This window comes from Ursus arctos, chromosome X (assembly GCF_023065955.2).
Source record: "Ursus arctos isolate Adak ecotype North America chromosome X, UrsArc2.0, whole genome shotgun sequence".
In the NCBI taxonomy this organism is placed as follows: Eukaryota; Metazoa; Chordata; class Mammalia; order Carnivora; family Ursidae; genus Ursus; species Ursus arctos.
Window position 1 is genome coordinate 17,088,450 of NC_079873.1, and position 20,553 is coordinate 17,109,002.

General features: G+C 34.8%; 1 protein-coding gene across 4 annotated transcripts in view; it reads left to right on the forward strand.

Annotated features, from left to right (window-relative positions):
- Positions 1 to 20,553, forward strand: part of CNKSR2 (connector enhancer of kinase suppressor of Ras 2) — a 251,661-nt gene that overhangs the window by 104,616 nt on the left and 126,492 nt on the right. For all 4 annotated transcript variants that reach the window (XM_044377559.3, XM_044377556.3, XM_044377557.3 and 1 more), the window contains exons 6-8: positions 10,318 to 10,437; positions 17,159 to 17,218; positions 19,913 to 19,981. In XM_044377559.3, the coding sequence (XP_044233494.1) occupies positions 10,318 to 10,437; positions 17,159 to 17,218; positions 19,913 to 19,981 (249 nt within the window). The remainder of the gene's footprint in view (positions 1 to 10,317; positions 10,438 to 17,158; positions 17,219 to 19,912; positions 19,982 to 20,553) is intronic.

Sequence of the window (20,553 nt, forward strand, 5' to 3'; positions counted from 1 at the left end):
TAGTAAGTCAGTTACAGGAAATCTGGATTTTTCTTGAGTTTTGTACCCCGCTTTCTCCTCACTCCCACCTTTCACTAAGTCTTTGAATCTGGAGAGAGAAGCGCTCCTGACAAGCCATTTGAGACCTTGTGCTTCAGCAGATTTAAACTGTGCTTGTCACAGCCCTGTGCTCTCGTTGCTGAGCCTGGAACACTTGCCAGGTTTGATAAACTCCAGAAATCTCAGGCCAGGCGTGATCATGAAAGTGACATTGTTTAAATCAGATTGTACTGAGCTCAAATACAACTTTTACATTGACCAACAGTGTGGTCTTATATATGGCACTTGCTTTGTACTGGTATTTTATCCCCATTGCTTTCATAAAAATAACAGGAGGAATAAAGACAATGAATGCCTGTTTTATTATGTTAGTGTTAAGATTATCTTTTTGTTATATAGTACTTTACAGTTTATAGGAAGGACATTCTCGGAAATGCTCTCTTATCTTTTCTCTTTTCCGTCTAAGCTATTCTTTTTCTTCACTAATTTAGGTTTGATCATGAATTAGGCTTATTTTGGCATGTTGACTCTTTGTTTTATTTCATAAACATTCATATAATTTTTTCCTGTCTTTAAATGTATGAGTTCTTTACTCCTGAACTCCATCTGGGCTGAGAGTCTTGTGCCTTCTCTGCTATCTAGACTAGAAATGGCTAAAACTAGACAACCAACAGGTCTAATGGAAGAGCCCGGAGGAGAAAATAAAGAGCTCATTTGAGACTTTTCCCACCATCTATGTTGTATCATTTATGTAAGCATAGATTTCTTCTGATTACCCCAAACCTTGAGGATATAAGTACTAGGACAGCAGCATGTTCCATAATAAAATAAAAATTATCATGTTGATATTTTATCTTTAGAGATTTCCTGAAAATAGTGGCACTCCAATAACATCATCAAAATAATTTTACATTGGCCTTCCAAATGTCCTTAATGCTTTGAAAAGGCAGCTTTGGCAATTATAGCTAGACTCTTCTCTTAAAGCTGTGGTTTGGAGCTATTGCAAGTAGAGATTTTTTTTCGTATGGTTGACATTTTGGTTGTTAACTGTAGCATTTGGACATGCAGATTTGGGCTATCTCATTAAACCATGAATTCTAATACTGAGTTTTATAGATGAAAAGCATCAAGAGGCTTCTTTGTTTTCACAGTTAATTGGACCCTTCTATATTGGCGCCCCCTTCACTATCTTTGTGCTCAACCTGAAGAAGCATGCTAACACTATTATTGAAATAGGCATTGATTTCTTGAGTGTTGTATTAGACTATCTTCAGGTTTTGACATTTGGATGGTTAATTGCCTTATAAATTATTTTAACTGTAACTTAACTTCCTACAATCAATGTCTTATGGAGGAAAGAAGAAATCAGATAGAATATGATGGAGGTAAAAAATGTTTGTCTTTTCTAGGACAAAAGGAAAATATGTGTATATACTAAAGAGAATGTGGCCATACATAATGAATTAAGATAATCTCTTTTTAATGTGTCTTATTATGATTTGGGTAGACATTACGTACATCAGTGTATTTACATGGATGTCTTGCTAACATTACATTTGCTGATCACGTTATACATTATAAAATACTTACACGGACTGACTCTGAGTGTGCAATCCTTGTTCTCAAAGAATACTTGTTTTTGTTGGAGAGTCAAGTGAGGCAGAGTAATGTAGTAGAAAGAGTACCAGTTTGAGAGTTAAAGAGATTTGGTGTCCTGACCTCATTCTGGCAATTACTAGCTGTGAACAAACTAAATTAGCCTTTCTGATTAAGTTGGAGGATTGGAGTATCTGTGTTTTCTAAGGTCTAAATGCCATAATTCTTTGGTGATAACTCACAAAATCAGTAAAAAACAGTATGGTCTCATGAAGTGATAAATTGAAGAGCTGTCTTGACCTGAGACCGTTCTGTATGTGATCAAAGACACTATGGATTTTTTTTTGACACTGTGAATTTTTTTAAACTACAGTTGCAGTCACTGTAAATGTAAAGATTTCTTCATCAAGGTAATGGAATCAATCTGGAGACAGAAATCAAACCGTAACTAAAACAACAAGTTTGATCTAAATAATTATTAAATAGGCTCAGTTGGTTAAGTGTCTGACTGTTGATTTTGGCTCAGGTCATGATCTCAGGGTCATGGGATCGAGCTCCCAGTTGGGCTCTCCACTCAGCACAGAGTCTCCTTGTCCCTCTCCCTCTGCTCTCTCTCAAATAAATAAGTAAAATCTTTTTAGATAGATAGGTAGATATTAAACTACGATAGAAGTGTACCTATACAGATGTAAAGAGAATGTAAAGCATTCCCTAGGACAAGATGGGGGGGATATATGCAAGGAAGTTCAACTTACAGTCAGACACTCTCCCACCAGCCAAGGGGTGCAGGCTGAGAGTCAAAACTCATTGCAGCCAGAGGGTTGCAGCTTCACTGGGTTGCCTAAGCCAGAGTTGGTCCACTGTTACCAGGCAAGTAGGAAACAACCTTCCAGGATATAAGCAAGTGACACTGTTGGGAGGGCTCATGGAGAGAGTGGTGTGCTGCTGTGGGTAGGAGGCTGAGAGGGCCCCAGGATGGTGGTCACTGAGCCCAGGCTGAGCTTGAGATCACTGAGAGCCTGCATGGTCTGGGCACCACAGGATGTTCTCATACACATCCATCACTAATGGACTGTGCAGCAGGAGCAAGACAAAGCAAAATGCAACACTGGGGAACCTGAAAGAGAAGCCTCCTTCCCCTTGTGATGTTTCTTTAGCACCCTCTACTGATAAGATCTTAACAGTGTGCTTTCTGTAAAGCAGAAATGCTTGAAGCGTCCTGACCATATCACAGAGCAAGCACTGAAGGGTGAATTTGGAGCCGAGACCCAATAAATTCATAATTGGCACAGTGCAATTAGCTCTTTCCTCCCAAAAAACTATATATGGCAATTTTGAATTTCTCAACTATAAGTGAAGACATTGCTCCCTGCTGGTCTCAGCTATTTTTTCCTATTTGCCTGTAAACTCTCTATATCTATATCTATATCTATATCTATATCTATATCTATATCTATATCTATATATGTATATGTTGCCTCGATTTTCCTCAAGTTCATCTAATTATAATGGACTGCTTCAGTCTTACCATTTGAGGCCAAAGTAAAATGGCATCCTCTTTCTGATAACCTACATCTTAGTTGAGCTATTGGTATGGCCAGACCCTTGTTAATTTTGAGCCTGGAAAGTAGCACGCCCCCTAATGAGTGCTCTCTCAACTACCTGGGGACCCACTGCAAGCCTCCCTAGCTCTATTTCTTGCCCCTTAGGGAGCAGGCAAATAGACTGGAGATTTTCCCCCCATCAAATTTGATTTCTAGCTGACTGTTTCCCTGTCAGAAACTAGAGGAGAGTGGGGCCTCTGGTGTCAACTTTAATTCAGACCAGGATGTCTCAGGGATGCCATTGGAAGTAAGTTGGAAGTGTCATGGGTCCACTTCTTGCTCATCAGAGCAGGTACACATTTGGGACTGATGTTCTCACACTGTTTGATACTGACCTCATCATTCGCAGATGATGGTTATTTTAAAGTGTTATTGCCTCTTTTCCATTATCGGGAACACAAGGGCAGCATGCTTAATGTTGGTGATATTAAGCACAAAGCCAAACTGATCACCTGAAACACTTCCCCAGGTTGTGAAATCCTTGAACATAATAGTTGGCATTTGAATCATTAGCAGATACTCAGTGATTGTTGAGTGAATGAATGGTTTAATGAAATGGTGGTGGTGGTTTCTTTTCATTTTGTTAGTTGTTTGTTTTGTTGTTTTTTTTTTTCCCCACCCTCAGAATTTGAAACCTAAAGGAATTGCAGAGTTTTCTGGGCCTTGTTGGAACAAAGTTCATATAACCTTCATTTATTTGCTCTTACAGTTGCATTCTGAAGCTATTTGACACTCTTAATCTTCACTGTATACAGATAGAATTTTTACATTAGGCTTAAATTGAAATTTTCTTCTATTATATTAGTTTTTTAAGTTTAAAAAATTGTCTCTCCTTCAATTCTCTTTACTCATATAAGCAAGAAAGTCTTCCTGTGTTGGGGAATATTTATGTAGAATAGTAGTTTTGAATACCAATTTAAATTCTGTTTGTGGATTTTACTCTTTCAAAGGTACCTCTGATTGTTTACTCCTTGCATCTTATTAGGGAACCATCATAATTAGAAGTACAAAATTGTTAGTTCAACAGAGATATGTCAAGTATTAAGGTACTTAGAATACTGTATTTCTGAATGAGAAATATTTAGAGTTCTCACTAATATTAGAATAAGTGTGTACTGTTTTAGAAAAACAAAACCTCTCTTGTTCACAAAATACAACGCAAATGTCATCCTAAATTGTCATAGAATCACATGATTTATAATACTGAATTATACTAATATACAAAACAAACAATTTTGGAGGACATTATAGTCCTCTATAATCTAGAGGACTATGACTATTATAGTCTTCTAGACTATTTTAATTGAAATATTTATATTAATAACTTTTAATAAGTATACACTATCAAAATAAAACTTTTGTTACTATATTCTATTTTATGATAATAAAACCTGAATCATTTAAACTGTTCTTAAATTGTAGCTTTCACATCATTGTTGCCTTCTTAAAATATATATGCATCCATTTGGTGTTTCCCCCATTTTATCTTGATTTTGTATTCTTGTCCCTTTTATATATGTATATACTTAAAAGGAGAAATGTCCTTTTGTAGTCTTTTTTTTTTTTGTAAAATCTTTTGTTAAGCTTATGAGCCTGAAGTTCTTTCTTATGTCAAATGAATTTCTAATTTTTTAATCTAAAGATAGTTCCATTCATTTCCTCCAGTACACTCAGAATAACTGACCCAGTACTTCACTTATTTAGAAAAATGTAAATTAAAATACTTTGAGTAGCTTAATCATGTCTTAGTATGCGCCGATGCTAATGAACATAGGAAAGACTTCTTTCCTATCACTTAGCTTTTCAATATTGTTTGTACTTAGAGTACTTACTGTGTTTCCCTTTTGAAATACAATAACTGAAACTTCAGGTATTAATAAGTACTTGATAAAGTCAGTGATAATGAAATAATGCTGTTATTGTTAGTTAATATATTAATATAAGGTTGCTGTTTCTTGAATCTCCACAGTGAATAAAATGTTGCTTTTTTTAAGATTTTATTTATTTATTTGAAAGAGAGAGTGAGCAAGAGAGAGAGTGAGAAAGTACATGAGCAGGGGCAGAGGGAGAGGGAGAAGCAGACTCCCCTGCTGAGTAGCGAGGCTGATGTGGGGCTCGATCCCAGGACCCTGTGACCACACAGCCTGAGCTGAAGGCAGACGCTTAACTGACTGAGCCACCCAGGCACCCCCTAAAATGTTGCTTTTACAACTGTTTTAAAACCATTCATTTTATACTAAACATGCTGTGCTTGGATCTTTTTTCCCTTTAGAACTTTTAGTTTTGGGTGAACCAGCCATACACATATATGCAAATATATATATATAATATATTATGTATGTAGAACAGAATGTGAAAACTTTCCATTTCATTCCAAGAATATGTTCTGTTATATTAATGCATAATTGAAATTAATATGAACAACTGGAAGGAAAAAAAGTCACAGTACCACTAATTCTAGCCCATGACCCTCTTTTGTTTTAAAAGGTCCTTGAGTCATAGCTAGCCTTGTTTGTCAACTGCTATTTAGTCACTATTTTTTTGTCACCATCTTGGGTAGCTTACAACAGAATTCACAGGGTCAGTTATAATACTCACTGTCATCTTATATTCCCTTTAGCTTTATTAAAGACATGTTATTTACTAGGCTTTAATTTCAGGTTCAAATTTTTCTTTCTGTTTTTAGAATTAAATAGAATTTAGAATTCTTTGGTATGAATATTGCAAAAATAGCAGAAGAATACCCTTAATACAAGTGATTACCAAGTCATCTTCTAGCTAGAATAGAGTTGTTCTTTTGCTACTAAAATGGCTTTGTTTTCCCAGAGAGCTGTGCTTTTCACAGTCTCAAATCTACTACTTCTTATCTAAACAGCATTCTAAATTGCAAGAAGGCTTGCAGGATTGCCTTATATTTCATTATACTATGTAGTTTAAGTGTGCTATGTAATATCCATTTAATAGAGACCTAGGTTTTAAGCAATACAAAATGAAATTGATCAAAAACATGTTGAAACTTAAGGATTGAAATAAGAGATGGTAAGCATAATGATTAAGAATTCAAGTCCTTCTGCCAAGGCAATGACCTTGATCTGTTTATTTTGCCTTGCTTTCTCCTCTATTATGCTGGCTATAATAATATCTACTTCAGAAAGTTGTTATAAGGATAAATGATATAATGAATATGAAGCATGATTGACCCTTGAACAATGCACTGAAATGCTATGTAGCTGAAAACCTGTGTATAACTTTTGACTCCACAAAACCTTTAACTATTAAATAGCCTACTGTTGACTAGAAGCCTTACCTATGAGATAGTTGATTAACACATATTTTGTATGTTATATGTATTTATAGTGTGTTCTTATAATAAAGTAACCTAGAGAAAAGAAAATGTTATTAAAGAAATCCTAAGGAAGAGAAAATACGTTTACAGTACTAAACTCTAAAAATTCTGCATGTAAGTGGACCCAGTCAGTTCAAACCCATGCTGTTCAAAGGTCAGCTATTTACCATAGTGCTAGACATGTGGTAGGTGCTCTGTAATATTGATGTTCACTTATAATAATAAAGGATGCATTTTTTCTTATCATCTGATAATTTTCTTTTTCTAGAATATACTATTAAGTAGCAGTAGATAATACTATGCTTTAAAATGATAACAGCAGGGGCGCCTGGGTGGCTCTGTTGCTTAAACCTCTGCCTTCAGCTCAGGTCATGATCCCAGGGTCCTGGGATGGAGCCCAGCATTCAGCTCTCTGCTCAGCAGGGAGCCTGCTACTCTCCCTCTGCCTCCTGCTCTGCCTACTTGTGCTCTCCTTCTTGCTCTCTGTCCAGTGAATAAATACAATCTTTAAAAAAATGATAACAACATAATATCACACAATTTTACTGAATGAACAAATTTACTTTTTTACAAGAATGTGTTAAATAACTTCCCTGGAACTTTGCCTAGTATTCTTAATGTGATTTCTTGCAGTGGCTTGATGTATGATGCAGTAATGAGTACAGAATTAGCATATAAAGCCAGGCCATTTTATACCCCTTCTAATTGGCTTACTTAGTCAAGTGCCAAATACTACAATATAAAGGTTCTAGTACATTATCTCTAAAACAGGCAGCAAGGTTCTAGTGGGGTTTCTTTTCTAAGTCTTCCTATTATTTTTTTCAAGATCTTTAATCTGTTAAATCCTGATGGCTTTTCTGGTAAAGTCAATGTTTTACTCATCTTTTGTATTCCAGCAGACCTTGCACATAGCAAGTATTTGGCAAACAAAATTACTCAAGAAGAGGAATCTGAGAAAATGATTTGCAACTTAATACGGTGGATTTAATTGGTATTTTCTTTTTTGTAAACACATCTCCAGTCTAGTATTTCTGCCTTTCCTCTTTCTACCCCACTTCTAAGTGCTTCCAGTGCCTGAATACGAGAGTTACTCTTGCTCATTACCAGTGTGTTCTATGAGGCCCTGAATGTTGTAATGTACACATATTGAGCCATTGATATCCGTCCATTACTTTCCTATTTATTTATGCTTTGGAATATTTTGAAATATTTCAATTTGTAGAAACTATGAAGATTTCTTTTTTGCGTACTGATTTAGATTGACATATATATATATACGTATATATATATAACATATATAAACAATCCTTTAGATTGTTAGATTTCTTTTGGCATACTGATTTAGATTAATATATATATTAATAACATATTATGTATTATATATTATATATGTATTAATATATATATCCTTTAGATTATCATGCAATCCAAGTGTCCTATTTAGAAACTCTTTAAGAATTAAGTATATTATCTTCCCCCTTGAGATAAAGAGAAAATAAGCATGAAAATGTACCCACACATGAGAGGAAAGGAATAGCTGAAAGATTTAAATCTGCCCAAAAGTATTCTCTTTCCTTTCAAACAGCAGCAATTTGAAATGCAGCCAGTTGTATGTTAAGTGCTGCCATTCTGTCCTTTTCCCCATAGCTGCTAATGAATATTTTCAAGAGGATTTAAAACACACACATACACATACACATACACATACACATACACATACACAACTGGGGTCCCAGGATGTGCTACATAATATGTGAAACCTAGTGCAAAATAAAAACATCAGGTCCCTTCCTTGTTCAAGAACAATGGAAAATTCCAAGACCACAAGAGCAGAGCGCAGTACTAAGTGCAGGCCCCTGTGCAACCACACAGGGCACGTGCCCACATGGGGCCCTGTAGGTTTCCCAAATTCTGGGAGGTGGTCTCCTTCTTGGCACTGTGCTTAGCAGCTCTTCAGGGTAAATACTTTCATTAAACCCGAGCATTGAGATTTGAACATCAGAGAGAGTAAAGAGATGTGAAGTCTCCCATCATGGCCGTGCAGTGTGGTTACTGGTCATTGTAACATGGTCAACAAAGCCATATAATGAAGAATAAGGAGATAATTCATCCCATGAGTAAGGATTAAGCCCTTTGAGGGTAGAGAAAGCAACAGGGGGAAAATAAGCATTTATTTAGTATGTTCTTTGGATAAAGGCTCTTTTTCTATACATTAACCTGATTTGTCATATAAACCATGTAAAACAATTCTTATTACCCCATTTTCTACAAGAGGAAATTGAGTCTCAAGGATATAAAATAACTTGCTGAAAGTTACACAGCACGTAACTGACAGTGTGGTGATTGCCCACATCTGTCTTCATATCAAGCCCACGTTCTTTCCATGGGTATTGGTATCTTGCCGGCTAATGTCTGGCTCTGGAGGCTGATGGCTGCAGTAAAAGTGGAGCCTTGAGAAGCAGATGCAAAAAAGGAGTGTGATTATGAGGGAAATTTAGTTTGGCAGTTTATTTGGTGTGAGGAAGCTGAACCCAGCACAGACTGAGGGGCCACGTACAGAATATAGCAAACAAAAAGAGAGTCCTTATTATCTTGACCAGGCAGAGAGAACTGTCTCCCTTAAAATAGGTCACAGAAAAAATGTAACATGTCGGAGAAGATGACACCTTGATTGCTGCAAAATAATGGCTCTTCCCACAATAAAGGTTAAATAACAATAACAATAATAAAAAGTAAATCAAATGATGGACGCCAAGTTCCAGTAAGTGCAGCGAGAGTCTGAAGCATCTAAGGACCAGCATATTCAAGGGGAGTATACTCCAAGCCTCATTCGCTTATGTCCCACTTTCTTCATGATTCTACCATGTCTAACTCTTAACCATATCATTATGGATGTAGCATTTTAAGTCTATTCTATAAGCAGCATGAATGGATTTATCCTAACCTAAAGTACTGGCTTTCTGTCCTCAGTCCAGCCACTCTACTAAGTGTTAAAATTCATTTGCTCTTCAGTTTATTCAGCTCGTATTTATTGAGGATCTTATATGTTGTAGGATCTCTCTACCTGCTATGGGTGGTAGTTAGGGGGAGGGGACAAAGAGAAGTCGGAGATGAGTAGGACATGGTTCCTGCCTCCAGAGGGCTTCAGAATGAAATTAGACAATTTCAGACTTCATAGAATGCTGAGAAACCAGTATTGAGGAAGTGGCAAACTTTGCTTGGAGGAGGTAGGAAACTTTATATGAAAGTAACCTTGAGCAGTAAAGTCTAGACAAATAAGTAGGAGGAGTTCACTGAGCATGTTTGGAAGATTCATCTTCCTGGTCATTAACTGGATTTTTTTAAAACTTTTCTGATCATGATCATCGGTGTTTTGGAAATTATTGAGTTCAGTTCAATCCAATGGCTGTTATCCAGAATTTCTCAGATTATTAAGCTTGTTTAGAAATAATCATTTGATTTTAAGTCTGATGAATCAAATAATAGAAACAAAACAAAACCATAACTTTCTTGAATACTTTGGTGTTTAGTTCCTATATCCGTAATTCAGAATATAGGTGTGTTGTGTGTGTGTATGTATTTTTTCACCTGAATACCTTTCTTATGCAGATTTTATAGACTAAAATATCAACTACTTCTATTTCTTTTATCTTTCCTTATAAGAAAGTTAAAACAAAAAGTGATTCATATGTTACATACAACATGTGTTTACCATAATGTTTTTTCTTTCAGTGTAAAACTCTTTCTGGAGTCTGTGACCACATCATATCCCTGTCATCAGATCCTCTGGTTTCACAATCTGCACACCTGGAAGTGATTCAGCTGGCAAATATCAAACCAAGTGAAGGGCTGGTAAGAGCCACCATGTTTGTTAAAGCCACCATCCGACAGCAAACAGCTGATGATGTGGGCAAAGCGGCCTCCAAATAGGGGAATCCATAAATTCTAACAAACTTTGAATATTTTGTATTTTTTTCTAGAGATAAATTAAAGTAGTGGGAGTTTGTCACATTAAGAAGTTTTATGAAGGGGGCGCCTGGGTGGCACAGCGGTTAAGCGTCTGCCTTCGGCTCAGGGCGTGATCCCGGCGTTCTGGGATCGAGCCCCACATCAGGCTCCTCCGCTGTGAGCCTACTTCTTCCTCTCCCACTCCCCCTGCTTGTGTTCCCTCTCTCGCTGGCTGTCTCTATCTCTGTCGAATAAATAAATAAAATCTTTAAAAAAAAAAGAAGTTTTATGAAGATAAATGAAAATGAAAGAGAATTTAAAATGGGGATTTCTAAATTATCTTGTTTACTCTGGTATTAAATTAGCTTTCATTACATTCTTTCACCCCCTACTAAAAGTTCCTTAGGTTTAAAGGAAGTTTAAGAGTTTTATACTAAGAACCCATATTACCTGCCCATGCAAGTAGGTGTTTTCTTTCTTTTGCTTTGGTTTATTGTGGTTTTAATAGGGCTCTTTTCCCTTAGGTTGTGTAAGCTAGACAAACCCGATAGTGTTTATAACTCATATCTGTTCTTTCTTACAAGGGTGAGTAAACAGGTGGATTTCGCCAAAACTAGGCTGACATCTAGGAGATGTATTTTTTATGTAATAATAAAGATAATCATCTTCAATTCATAACAGTGAATTTTCAGTGTGAGGCCATCTATTCAATAGAGTGACTTTTCTGCTGATAGTTGGCAAATTACTTTTTGGTAACTGTAGTTTCTCATGCTTTTGTGGCTTTTATCAGTGTTTTCCTGGGAAGATGGAAATCATTATGTCAGATATAACCAGCAAGTATGTCATCATCATAGCCTATAAGTGCATATCTAATTTTAACTTTAAGAGCTTATTTTTAGCATTTATAAACTTCTTTGAAGTAATATTTATGATTTTAAATTCTTACTATTCCTTTTGGTTATCTTTACACAGTCCAGTTTCATTTAAAACATCTTTCAACCTATAATATTGAAGATTTTCCTTTCTATAATTCCCTTTTCAGTAATTATAAAGGAAAGGAAGCTCTCTCAGCATGATTTGTGGAGTGCAAAATTAGGAATTAATATATATTATATTAGACTAGGAGTCCGGACACCTGTATCCAAATCCCTTACATAAAATATAGCTGTGAGTGTGATCTTGAGGAGTTGGAGGAGTAAATGTAACCTCCTTGGCCTTGCTATTTTCATGTGTAGAATGTTGGGGGCAGGAAGGGAAGGTGGACTATATCAACCTTAAAGCTTCCTCTAGCTCTATGAGTCTGTGGTGCTAAGGACAGTATTTGGAGAAAAGAGCCTTGATTTTTTTCCCCCACTAATTTCTACTGAAATCATGGGAAATAGTAATCATATGAAGTGAATCAGTACAGTGCTAATTAATGAACATTATGAAATCTTGATTTGTTTTTAATGCAAGGTATAGCTTTGAACATGTCTTTTATTTTTAAAATTTGAAAGAGGTAACTCTGGGTCTGGTCTTTGAAACAGCCATGAACTTGAAATGCTGACAACCAGATTCAATTAGTCTGAGAAAGAGCTGGAAGAGAAAAGAAAATACCTGAGTGCTTACCATTTGCCAAGTATTTTCTCACAACTCTTTAGAGTAGATACATTCTTATTTTGCAAATGAGAAAATGGAATCACAGATCTTCAGCAATTTGCCCTGTGTCACATAGGTAATATACCATAGAGGCAGGGTTTAAGTCCAGGTAAATCTCCATTAAGTACATCTTAACAAAGCTTGTTCCATTATCGCACATTTAAAGTTGGAATTGCCAAAGGGAAGTGTGAGAGGTTTAGGAGGGTAACTTTAAAACTGGAACCACCTAGAGAAATCATTTTTAAAGGACATTTGGCAGCATTTCATTGGGAAAATATTTCCAAGGGAGGAAAAGAAGAACCCAAAGCGTTGAATATTAATAAAAAGTGAAATAAAAACTATTTCTTGTGATTCATGTTAAAGAGATGACTAAATAGAAATTTTATATGATTTATTTAAGGAATCATATTAAAAATCAGATACCATTAAGCAAGTTTAGTCAGTCACATTTGAAATAAATAGATTTGAGGGTTTTGGTAACATTTAGCATATGCTTAGCCATAGGAAATGTCTAAATGGTAAATGAAAGAAAGAAATAGACGTGGGAGAATACCAAGCTTTAAGGAAGTTTAATTAGTTTAAAACATCTGCAGAAGGTCTTCTGCCAGTTTCAAAACAACATTCTTCATAAGCAAAAGGTAATTGCTTGGTTCTTCCACTGATAAACTGGATAGATTGTTCATCAGCTTTCTACCTAATTAGTCAAATCCCCTAGGATTTCTTAGTTTTGAGAGTTCTAAGCATTATAACAAATGATGGGAAATGTACTTGTTATGATTAAAACATGGAACTAGCTTCTAAAATGCTTTTAAACAACAGTGATTAACAGAAAATTAAAGGAGGGAGAATGAGAGCTATTGGAACATATCGAAACTAGATCAGAACCAAGAAATGAGTTGAATAGAGAGAATGGGGCTTGGGGGGACATCCTTGGGGAAGCTTCTTGGCCTCAAAGAGCTCTTTTGCTGTTAGACGCTTGGATTATCCTCAAATATGCCTTATTCTTTTGACTTGACTGTGAGGTTGCTTTGGCTCCCATTGGTTAACTGACATTTGGAGACCGATTGAAGCAAATGTCGTTTTGGCAAGCTAAGCAGAAGAGAGGGAGCTGTTCAAGTCAGCTCCAGAATTAATTAATTAGGTTTTTTTTAAAAAAAGAAGAAAGAAGGAAGAATAAAGTTTTTGATGAGATGGAAGACCAGATTTGTCTCAGTTCCAGAAAAAGAGCCATTTGAATTACATGTCCTCCTGCTGTTTGACCCTTTCTCAGAGGTGAACAAGCGATCAGCTGTAGTTCTATGGACTCTTCATTATTTGAAAGATGATTAATTTGAAACATCATCCAAGCAACTTGCTTCTTTTACTTTCTTTGGGCACCTGACTTTTTTGGCCATTTTTCTCATTAATACTACCAGAGGGAGATAAAAGGAATGAACTCAGTTTTAGTTATTAAAAGCATTTACAACAAATGGTTTATTAAGGTTAGAAATGAAAGTATTGCATAAAACAATATCTTCATTCTTTGTGGCAGTTTTAAAATTGCTTCTATGAGATTGCAAGAATTGAACTCTGTATACATAGTTAAATCCTCCTTTATTTAAGCATTTTAAAACTATTTTTATCCATCTGAAAAGATTAACTTTAGTATAAATCATATAACATTTAATTATATATAAATAATGATGAGATCTTCTTCCTTTAAATAACAGATATCTACTTTAGCTTACAATTGCCACTTTTGAGGTTCCTGGTGTGTGTAATAATTGTACACAAATTTTGTTTCCAGAGGCACAACTAGATTATGTCCATGAGTTTTTATCTCCATGACTATATTGCCTTTTCTAAACATTTATCTTAGAATATTAGACTTTCTCTATGACCTAATCATTAATGAAACTATTTAGAACTTTTGTCAAACACCTGAATTCATAATTGGTAATATGCAGTGTTGAAAGAAATGTAGAGAGAAACATAATCAACTTCTGCCTGCCATTTTCAGAGGAGATGGGTCAATAAGTTTGTAAAATATGAAACCCAGTTACTCTTATAACCACATTGCATATAGTACATGTGTGCTAAAGAGGTCTTAGTCTTTCAGAATAGATGTTAAGCAATGAATAGTCGACTTCAATACCTGCAGTTGCCTAATATTATGTTATAATAAGAAAAGTGAAGGTGCACAACTCTCCTGTTAATAAATCGATAAATCAGGAGCCTAGTGATTGAGAGTGTGGTCTGGAGTTAGACTGCCTTTGCTTGAAACCTGGCCTCATCACCTTGGGCAGACTTTCCAGCTACTCTGTGCCTCAGTTTCTTTATCTCTAAAACAAAAGCAATGACATGCCCCTGGGTGGCTGCCTTTGGCTCAGATCATGATTCTGGAGTCCCAGGATCCAGCCCTGCATCAGGCTCCCCGCTTGGCAGGGAGTCTGCTTCTCCCTCTGACACTCTCCCCCTCATACTCTCACTGTCTCTCAAATAAATAAATAAAATATTTTTCTAAAATTAAAAAAATAAAAAGAAGTAATGATAGTTTATACCACATTGGCTATTGTGAAATAAATATAAAATACTTAAAACAGTCCCTGGCACATTGTAACCAGTAGATATCCATGATGATTGTGATAAAGAATGAAAAGTGATGGTTGTTTTGTATGTCCAAATAATATATACTGCTTCTTTCTCTGTCTTTTCCCACTTTATTCTCTCATAGTCCTTCTGTGTAAAAAACTGAAACAAAATTTAGTGTTTAGGTCTTACAAATATACTTTAAGATCCTCTATTAATCTGATGTGATTTTGTTAATTCCTGGAGGAAAATGATGGCAAGGATCTTGTCTTCTGCTAAGTTCTATAATGGCACCCTTATATTTACCCTACCATAAATAATGGAATAAGTATTAAATTATAAAGTAAGTATACTGTACACTTGTCACCAGTGTAAGGTGAATATTACCATATGGTCATAGGCAACAACAGCTAGCCAATTTCTTTTTTTTTTTATTATATGTTAGTAACCATGCAGTACATCCTTAGTTTTTGATGTAGTGTTCCATGATTCATTGTTTGCGTATAACACCCAGTGCTCCATGCAATATGTGCCCTCCTTACTACCCATCACTGGCCTATATCAATCCCCCACCCCCCTCCCCTCTGAAGCCCTCAGTTTGTTTCCCAGAGTCCATAGTCTCTCGTGGTTCATTCCCCCTTCTATTTACCCCCCCTTCATTCTTCCCTTCCTTCTCCTACCAATCTCCCTGCTATTCCTTATGTTTCATAAATGAGTGAAACCATATGATAATTGTCTTTCTCTCCTTGACTTATTTCACTTAGCATAATCTCCTCCAGTCCCGTCCATGTTGCTGCAAATGTTGGGTAATCATTCTTTCTGATGGCTGAGTTATATTCCATTGTATATAGGGACCACATCTTCTTTATCCATTCGTCTGTTGAAGGGCATCTCGGCTCCTTCTACAGTTTGGCTATTGTGGACAATGCTGCTATGAACATTGGGGTGCATATGGCCCTTCTCTTCACTACGTCTGTATCTTTGGGGTAAATACCCAGTAGTGCAACTGCTGGGTCATAGGGTCAGCTAGCCAATTTCTTAATTTCTATATGTGCTGATGTTGAGGTTATTTATTTTATATGAAATAATGAAGTCACATTAAAATACTAGAGTTCAGAGGTAAATGAACACTTGTTAAATCACATTCATTTTGTTTCACGTTAGTGATCCAGGCTTAGCCATTTTTGGGACAGGTACCAACATTTTAGATATAAGACATTACTAAAATGACTTCAGAATTCAAGCCTACCTAACCATTTTTTATTAGTACCATCCCATGAACTTTACTGCTTCTTGTTTTTATTTCTTACTTATTTCCAATGGAAATACATGTACATTCAGTTATCTAAATACGTAATTAACTAAGGGTATGGGAAATCAACACTACAGTAATTGTTTTGTAAGTGCTAAAATCAGCGCTTTCCTGAAATATTGTTGGTTATTGTTAAGTCCATTATATTTTAGACTTTGAGTTCATTAAAATTCTTATTTTTATTTTTGAGATCAATATTTTGAAATGCAAAGCACTTGTGTGAGTAAAACTTAGGTAATTTTTTCCCAAAGAGAAAACTAACAGAATTTTCCTTAGAGAGGAAAAAAAAATTTTTTTAACTTAAATGAAAATATTTTAACATTTACAATGTGCATATTTTCTTGTGATTTTTTTTCCCTTTCAAGTTCTCTCACTGTCTATAATTTAAAGTTTTTGTTTGCTTGTAAAGCTTACATAATTTCAGGATTTCTAAATAATCTTTAAAGTGTAATAAAGCATTTTCTAAAATGGCTTTGTTTAAATGGGAAATGGAATCTCACCCTTTTTATTAGAAGGGCTTGCCACACATTACCTCTTAACTACTGATATAGAAGTGTTGAATATAATTATTAAAATTTCTTCAATGAAAATAAAGGCAGGAAATATAGGATTCCACAAAAGAGATAGAGAAAAAAGTTTACATTAACAATATTTTATCATTCCTCTGTCTCTAGTTGGTTGTAGTTGAAGTGGCTCTGTAGAAACATACTTTTTATTTTATAATATGTATCAAGTATAATACACTTATAGAGTTTCCCACTATAACTTTTATTTTGGCCCAGAACAAACAGTAAGGACTATTGGGGGAGTGAGGTGTGTTCTTTCTTCAAAATATTGAATTACCATGCTACATTTTATTGGTTTCACAGGCAATTTACTTATCAGGTAGTTATTTGATTAAGTTAAGTACAGGCTTCTTCAGGCAAACTTTAGAAACCAGAATGTTTGGATAGGAATTTTTTACTAGTTTAAAGATGGCGTTATTGAATATGGATTCATGGAGCACGTGGCAGTTTTGATAGGATAATTTTTTTGTAAATGATTTTATATTGTACTTGAAAACATTCTAATTGCTTCACTTTTTTTTTTGATGCTGTCTTTTTCTAGGGTATGTATATTAAATCAACATATGATGGCCTTCATGTAATTACTGGAACCACAGAAAATGTAAGTATTGTAATATTTCAGATTCTAGTGTATGTTTTTCTTTTTATTGTTAAACAACTTATATATCTCACATAATTGAGGTTGACTTCTGAGGACATGAACAGATGAGGAGAAAAAACTAAAAGGACACATTGAGTTAGTAAGTGCTAGTTTGGGGAGAATTTCAATCATTTTATTTAGTTTAGATTAACTATTAGAGTAAATCACATCTTTTCTCTTCACAGCCAGAGATTTGTCTTTGTTAAGTATTTTCTGGTTTATGACAAGTTACTGTGACATCTAAAAGAATCCACTTCCATCTGTCAAATAGTTTAGTTATATTAAGAAACTTATATAAGAAAGAATCATCAGATATTTCAGGCTTTCTGAAAATGCATTATAATTCAGCTTAATTCAATGAAGAGAGACAGCATGGTATAGCTCACTGGTTTTCACAGTGAGGTCCCTCCCTGGATCAGCAGCATCAGCCTCCCCTGGCAGCTTATTAGAGATACAGATTCTCGGGCCCCACCCCAGAACTACTGAATCAGAAATTCTAGAGACCAGCCACTTTCTTAATTAGAGACTTTGTTTTAACATGTGACTCTGACACATGCTCCAATTTGAGAACCACTGCAAGCAGTGGGTCAGAGTCCCTAGGCCTATGTCCTACAATTAGTTCTGCATCTTAATGGCAGTGTAATTTTTGGCAAGTCACTTACCCTGTCATTGCTTTAGTTTCCTCAACTGTAAATTGGAAATATTATCTGCACTACATACCTTACTAGGTTGATGTGAAAATCAAATAAGATAGTAAATGTGAAAGGCTATTCAATTCAATGAAGAGCTACAGAAATGTGAAGCGATTGTGTTGAGCCTGAACATGATCACAAAAATAGATTTGAATAGTATAATAAATCATTATTCCTCCATTTGGTTGTCCCAGACTTCCATCTTGCTCTTAAGCAGGTGCTGACCTTTGAATTTTTTTTCTTTTAGAAATTCTGACAAATTACATGTCTATGCTGTGTTCCTTCAAAGAAGACTGGGGTGGAGTTAATTAATCTCAAGTTATTATAGATCTCAATATTTTACCAACATTTTCTTTTTTAAAAAATCAACATTCTTTTCACCTAATTCACTTACTACTTTAATCATTTATTGCTTTTTTCCCCACTCACTTCTCTTGGTTTCTTGAGAACAGTGAAACACATAATATACATTGCAGTTGGATTGCTGTACTGGCTTCACATTTAGTATTAAATATGGGGTCAGAAATATCAGTTAAATGCATATTGTCAACCAGTTAAAAATTTTAAATGCAGTGAAATACTGTAAACTATACTCCTATCAGTGATTGATCATTCTCATTTATTTGTACATTCCTCCAATCATTCATTTATTCATTTGTTCTTGTAACAATCTTTTGTTTCATGTCTGCTGTGTTCCAGGCGTGGGGCTAGGTAATGAAAGAATTTTTAAACTAAACTAGCTTGCTGTTCCTAAGGAATGCAGCTAGGGGTTTATGTGTGTAAACAGGTACTGAAATTTGTGTAGACAGACAAAGGAAAGAATCATAAATGCTGCAAATGAAACCAGAGAAGTAATCACAGAAATGATTTTGAACTGTATCTTGAAGAATTGATAAGAATGCATCTCTGTACTGTCTGGGGTCTATAAAAAAGTTGAGTACTATGTACTGCTCATATTAATTACTCAGTAATATTTGATAAATGGTGAGTGATCAAAGAAAGATTGATCCTATGAGTAGTTCAGATATGAACCATATATTAATGGCTTATCATTTAATTATTTTTTCTTGAAATTATTTTATTATTTTTGGTACCCACAGTCATTTATCATTAGTAGATCTGTGTTGAGTCTTAGTAAAGCTCCTCACTAAAGTGGTTAAGTTATTTTGCTTTGTTCTGCCCTAGTTTCTTAGTTTTCTTTTAGGTAAAATGAGAAGTTTGGACAAAATGATCTCTAGGGCCCCGTTTAACACTGAAAGTCTATAATTTATATGACTTATTCCCTTTTTACTTATCTGTGAAAGAAGTTGTTTCAGTTTCTTTCAATTTTATATACCAACTATCATTTTCTTTTACACCATGATTAGAACAATTGGCTTGATATTTTTCATCTATACTGTATAGTTACAGCCCTATTACATTAATGATTTACAAACTTTTCAGAATTGTTGCATGGTACTTGTCTAATTTGATAATATGCCTACCTCCTAAAGGTGCTATGAAAAAAATACATTTTTTTCTTGTTATGATACCATTTTTAGGGTTGAGTTCATATCCTAGATGAACTACCCTCTTAAGTGTTATTACCTGAGTAACCGGAATTCTATGGAATATCATTTTACCTTGAATTCTAACCTATAACAGATCATTCTTTTGTGAATTTCACGATTTGTTGAATTGAGGTTAATATTGTTTCAAGACTTTTTTGTTTTAAAATAATTGGAAATTGGAAATGAATAAAAAATAAACTGGAAATCACTTTTAAAATAAATCCTTTCTATTATTAGCTATCTATAGAGTGCAAACAATATATTTAACACTAGTAGTCATTTTTCTTTAATTTTTTAAAGATTAATTAATTTCTGTTCTAATTTAAAGAGGTGAGCTTACTGTAGTATTTTCAGGGAGAGGAAAGGACTGACAAAATTTATGTTTTTTATCATTTCTATTATGTTAAATTTAGTCACCTGCAGATCGTTGCAAGAAAATCCATGCTGGCGATGAAGTAATTCAAGTTAATCATCAGACTGTGGTATGTATAATTACCTTATGAGTCAGTGGGAGGAACTAATGTAAAGATTTGCTAAAGCTTTAAAAAGGATATCAATGAACTGAAATGCCTACTTGTGTACAAAATTATTGATTAGCCTTTTTTAAGATAGCTGAATGAATATTCTTAATTATTTGACAGAAGGTAAGGCATAATTTAAAAAAAAAACATAGTTTTAATACAAGGTTTGGAAATACTGGTGTTGGCTGAAGTTAGATATGCATTTCTATATAGACAGGTGCAGGATAATGTTATATACCCCATGAACTGAGATAATAATTTTGGGCTAAAAATTAAAGTGATGATGCACACAAATTCAACCTTTTCTGGATAAAACTTTCAAGTTTTACGTTACAAACTACGGAATTACCTAGTAAGTATATTTTGTAAGGGTATACATTCATTCATCTACTTTAACATTGATTGTTCACTGAAGTGTCTGGTAGATTGGTTTATAGTCAATGTTGATCTTTTTTAAACAAATTTAAGCATTAATAGCCAAATTGGCTCTTCATTTCCCAAAAGAGGACTACAGGTTTTGTTTTAAAACTGTT